The sequence below is a fragment of the Siniperca chuatsi genome, linkage group LG23, assembly GCF_020085105.1.
Source record: "Siniperca chuatsi isolate FFG_IHB_CAS linkage group LG23, ASM2008510v1, whole genome shotgun sequence".
NCBI lineage: Eukaryota > Metazoa > Chordata > Actinopteri > Centrarchiformes > Sinipercidae > Siniperca > Siniperca chuatsi.
In genome coordinates this window covers 12800965-12806470 of record NC_058064.1, presented here as the reverse complement: position 1 = coordinate 12806470, position 5506 = coordinate 12800965, and the positions used below count along the sequence as shown (strand labels likewise).

Sequence of the window (5506 nt, the reverse complement as noted above, 5' to 3'; positions counted from 1 at the left end):
GGTTTGTTTTATTGTGATCTATTAACACAAGTTGCATAAATATCCCATTGGCATCATAGACTTAATCTAAGATATTTTAAGGATCAGTTTACCGGCACGGTTATGCATACTATACTAAATGCATGTTAGCAAATGACTTCCAACTTTGAGCAGGTTTGTATAAAACCAAATCAGTACTCTTAATATGTACATGTTACATATCATGAAGTCTAGATATAAGTTTAGACAATTTCTAGGTTTTAAAAGAATGCTGCACTACAAAATCCCAAATTCTTTGATGCATTCTGCCGTAGAAACACTGCTACAATCTGAGGGTTAAAAAAAAATGTCATTTTAAAATGAATTTGTCAAAATTTTGAGAAAAGACCAATCATTCCTGAAGCTTTGAGAGGAGAAAAATATTTATTACAAGCGTCTTTACATCACAAAGCATTTAGCTGGTTATGTCAGAGCAAGGGTAGTGAACAGTTCGGCTGAATATGGAAAATGCAGGTGTTACTGCCATTTGTTTTATATTTTGTACAGCAATAGTGAGCATTGTGGAATATATGTTATAATAGACATTGTTACAGAGTAACATGGCACTTTACTGTGAAGAACACAGTTTATGAAGTGGCACCTTCTTTGTTGTTTCTCATAAAATATTAACGAGGTATGTTTGTTTACCATTACAACTGCTTTTTTTATCATACACTTCAAAGGAAACTATTCTTTAAACCACAGATATAAAAATACCAGTATTAAAATCTTAACTTAGTATATACATTATCATTTTGTACTATTATGCATTAAATAATCATTTGGTTCATTTCTATTTTCTACTTTATCAACCTCGGTGTACATGTTTCCATTTTAAAGCACAAAAAGATATTGCTGCAAAACTTTTGACTGAACATAAAACATTTTTGAAAAACTTAATAGCAAATGCTGAAATGAAAGGAAAAAGTTGAATGTCGCCACTCTGCCAGCTCTGCATAATTTTCCTCTGCACTGTATAAAGAAAGGCTACCAAATTTACCAGTCCATGCATGATATTAGTGCTAAAATTCAATAAGACTAAATTTGCACATACACAAAAAAACATAGCAGATTGATTTCTTCTTTCAGTAGATTTGGGCCTAAAATATGATATGCATCTTGACTTTTGGCCATGCACCTTCTGTTAGAGCGTAATACGCAGTCTGTGCTCATGGGTTGTTTTAAACTGCCTTTCTAAACCCAGATTTGATCTGCGAAAACCACATGATGAGAAAATCTGACTTTATTGCTTAGTGTAATGCAGATTATAAGGTAAATAGGCTCTGAGCTGTTAAGAGATGATACAGTTTTTGGAGCGGTGGCTCTTTCTGCGACCAGTCTGTGAGCCATGGCTCTGGGAAGAGAGGGCTGTAACCCTTGTTGGGTAGTCCTCAGCATAGTAGCGCGAAGCCGCTCGAGGCTGAGGGATTGGCTGGCCCAGGAAATAGCCCTCCTCCTCAGAGTCTGAGGATGAAGAAGAGCAAGTGGAGCAACAGTCATCATCATCTCTGTAGAGACCCATGAAATGGTCAACCCGTGGGTCTCCTTGAGCTGAGCCCTGAGGCATATAGTCAGATGGGGTTTGGGAGTAGGCCAAGGGCAGCCTGTGTGCGGGATGCTGTAGGAGCATGGCACCACAAGGTGGGTTTACCAGACCCTGCTGCTGGGGCTCATACAGCCTCTGTGCTTTATCCAAAGGCACCATGTGAAGGTTGTTGTCTGAGCGGGTTTTGCGGCTCCTGTGGTGCCGGCCTTGCCGGTGGTGGTACTGCCTGCTGCGCCCGTGGTGGCTTGTTGGGCGGCTTCTTTCTCGGCCCATCTCATCTGGACAGTACGCCCTCCTCTGTGGCTTCTCACTCATGGGATGCTTTCTAATATTGACATCAAACCCATCATTGTATCCATTGTCCACAGTGTCTTCTGAGAACTTGACCATCTGAGGAGGCCTGGACTGGGACTTGCTCCTCCTCAGAGCCGGGGCATGGACAAAGGAGGGAGGAAAGCCTTCCGAATGTGGGGATAATGAGAGAAGTCCTCCAGGTGTGCCTCCCCTCATTGCCAATGCAACCTCCTCCTCATCTCCCTTCTCCATGTTAAGGTTCAGAGAGTTTGCACTGTGGTGAAGATGAGATGAATTGAACGTTCCCATGTTGCTCATCTTCTCACAGTCATCTGCCACCGAGGGATTCTGCATGGCAAGGGTGTAGACTATAGGTCTATCCCTGCCATCTCCATCCACTGATGCACCTAAAAGGAGCGAGAAGAAGAGACCTGTTTTGAACAGCTGTTCGACATAAAAAGAAAACACATTTTCCCACTGCATACATGCAACCGGCATTCTCCTTACCAGTGATGTTTGAGAGTGCCAGGGAGTCCATGGAGTCTCCAGCACCCTGCTCGGCTTTCCTCAGCTCATCAGCGATACACTCAAGGGAGTCTTCATACCACTGCCTGGTGTCTGGCCAGAGGGCCTGTCTTCCCGTCCCAGATTGGTCCTGATCCTGGTCCAATTCCAGCTCTTGGATCTTTCTGGCACTAGCAGGACCTGGATGACTACCATAGGCTGAGTCTCCCAACCCATCCTGTGACTGGGCCCAGTACATTTCAGGTAGGTGCTTCTTGCTCATCAGTCCAGGGCTAAGGCTGTTTGCTCGGGATTGATTGGAAGTCTGGCTCTGGGTGGGACTGGCAGGAGTGGGAGAGGAGGCAGTAACCCCCATAGATGTAGTATCAGGCTTTAGCCAGGGGTCAGAGACACTGCTAGGGCTGGGAGATTTTAGGGATGGCTGCTGAAGTTGGTGTAACATCCCACGATCACCAAACTTGAGCAGGAGCTGAGTCATATAATCCTCATGCTGGGCCCACTCCTCTGGATCCTCCTCTCCACCGGCATCCTGCTCCTCCCGGTCCCTCCAGAACCTCTCGTCCTCCAGGCCTAGACGGGCCAACTTGCGCCCGACGATACCAATGTCGCAATCAGCATCTCCATCACCCTCTCCATCTCCAAACTTATACTCAAACGAGGGGACAGCGGCGGGGGGGTTAAACAGCTGTGACTGTCTCCACTGTTCGGCAGGCCTGCTGCTCTTCCCCATGCGGACACTACGCCGTGACTCACGTGAGCGGGCAGACTGGAAGGCAGAATCAGACGAGTCGGAGGCATGAATATCTTCCCCCTGGCTGCAGGCCTTTGAGCAATAAATGTGACCCTGCTTTGGCAGGAAGGGACAGCCCAGCAAGGATGTCTTGCACTGGGCACAACAGAAGCACTGGTCTGTAGCGTGCCAGTGTATGCCTTCATAGGTCATCTGGGCATGGTCAACACCTAAAGGATCGTGGGATGAAAAGAAAGGAGCATAGCATTAAGTATAGTACTTCTACACAAGTAGTCAAAGGAATACATCAGCAGGATCTTGTGTTCGATCTTGGGTATAAAAAGTTTTGTTATTTATGCTAATCCCGAAAGATGGATAATTAAAAACATTAAAAACAAAAAAATCTTTCTAGCAACTCACAAATATAACTCACCAATGTTTTCACCACATGCCTCGCAGTACTCTGCATACAGTGACTCAAAGCAGCCACAACAGTAGGGCCGGCCATCTTTCATGATGTAGCGCTGCCCCCCTAGCATTGTCTCGCACTCGAAACAGGCAAAGTGCTTCATGTGCCAGTGACGACCCTCTGCTTCAGTACACTCATCCGAAAATATGATCTAAAGGGAAACACGCATACTACTGTTAGTTCTGTGGAACTCTATGGACTCGGTACATTGCCATTGTAAAACACAAGAGGTAGTGGGTAATGCTACTATTACAGCGTATTACTTCGTCACAAGAAGAGCATCGTGGTTTGAGAAGCTCAGCGTGGTGTCTTCCGCAGAGGATCTTGCCATTTTGGTAGAAATAGATCAAATCTACCAGCAGCTCTTGACACGTGGCACACACAAAGCATGCTGGGTGCCAGCAGGGGCTCTGCCCTGCTCTGGAGGCAAAAATTGCCATCTCCCCTCCATTGATGCCTCCGCCACACTGACAATCAAACACAAAAAACAGATGATCAGTGAGATTTATATTTCAGGCATCTTCTTGATGCAGTTTTTCAAAGTGGCTTACAATGTGTAGGGATTCATCATTGAGCCTGTGACCTTGCTTATTATATATTAATAATACATCTGGTGATAAGCATGCTACCTTGAGAATGAAACACAGAGATAATAGCATAAGGGAATGACATTTCAAAATAGATGTGTGGTACAGTCGATGCCTCTGAGGAATGTAACATAAACAAAAGAGAGATTATGGAGATAACTATTCAAAATATAGCATATCTGCTGATGTTTCATTTGCAGTGATGCTAAAACAAAGAAGGCCAAACAACAGGTGATCATACTGTAAGTGCCAAAGGAATATGATCCATTCAGAGCACATCAGTGAATACTACAGTGATGACAATCATACAGCAACAGTTGACAACATGGCAAGTTCAATTTAATCTTTTCAAGTGAACAAAAACACAGATTGCTATTAAAAATGATTGACTGCACCTGTGACAGCCCCACCTGGTGCCTTCCTGAGTAGAACTCTTTGTATTAACTTGAGGGCAAAGTGGATGGGTTGATTTGGGCGCAATACATTTCAAAAACACTAATAATTCGAACCCTTCAGCATAACTACTTTACCAACAAAGGTTGTACGACAAATGCTAACTCAAATTAACTAACTTACTTCTCTATGTTTCAATTGGTGGCTGTTTTTGGTATAAAAGTCATCAATTATTCATTGGGTGTTGCTGAGGAATTGGACTGCATTTTTGTCCTGTAAGCTTAAGCAGAATAAACTGGCCTTGGTCCTGAGTCGAAAGATCGTATGACTCCACAGAGATCGTCAGAGCGTGTCTGAACGTGCAATCACGAGTCTTTATATAACCCAGCAGAGCTATGAGACACTCCTAGGCAGCAATGGGATAGCATGCCCAGCTGTTAACCATTATTACCAGGGTGGACAGACAGGGGCCTTGGATCCGGGGGTGTTTTGTGTCAAAGTGTGTGCATGCATGTTCAATATGTCTAAGGGTGTGTGTGTCCGTTGGTGTTCCGATGTGTCATTTCAGTGTGTGTGACCTTGCATCCCTGTGGTAGCATCTGTGTTTTAGTTGTGACAGACTTCATCTGCCTGTCCGGGGGAATTAACATGGCTGGCCTGCACTTCCTGGATGCCTGGCAGAGGATGTGGTTTACTCAGTGGTTAGGGCTCAATTTGCCAGAAGCCACATAACACTAATATTTATGTTTGTTGCACTGAAAGGAATTTTCAGAAATATGATCAAGGGCAGCTTGAATTGCACTGGATGTTATGTTTAAAACTGCATCACAAAATCAAAAGTAGGAAACAGAGGTCAGGTTTTAGGGTTGTTTCCAGTGTTGTGTTTGTTCATAGCTCACTATGACTTCAACCAGAATGTCAAAATAGAGCCTAGATGTCTCTCT

General features: G+C 44.3%; 1 protein-coding gene across 3 annotated transcripts in view; it reads right to left on the bottom strand.

The window, feature by feature from the left end:
* Positions 1 to 383: 383 nt before the first annotated feature.
* The window catches only part of prickle1b (prickle homolog 1b), a 32737-nt gene continuing 27614 nt past the window's right edge, over positions 384 to 5506 (bottom strand). For all 3 annotated transcript variants that reach the window (XM_044185694.1, XM_044185693.1, XM_044185695.1), the window contains exons 5-8: positions 3846 to 4049; positions 3547 to 3733; positions 2366 to 3343; positions 384 to 2265 (exon numbers count right to left, since the gene is read on the bottom strand). In XM_044185694.1, the coding sequence (XP_044041629.1) occupies positions 1310 to 2265; positions 2366 to 3343; positions 3547 to 3733; positions 3846 to 4049 (2325 nt within the window). In that variant the 3' untranslated portion in view covers positions 384 to 1309. The remainder of the gene's footprint in view (positions 2266 to 2365; positions 3344 to 3546; positions 3734 to 3845; positions 4050 to 5506) is intronic.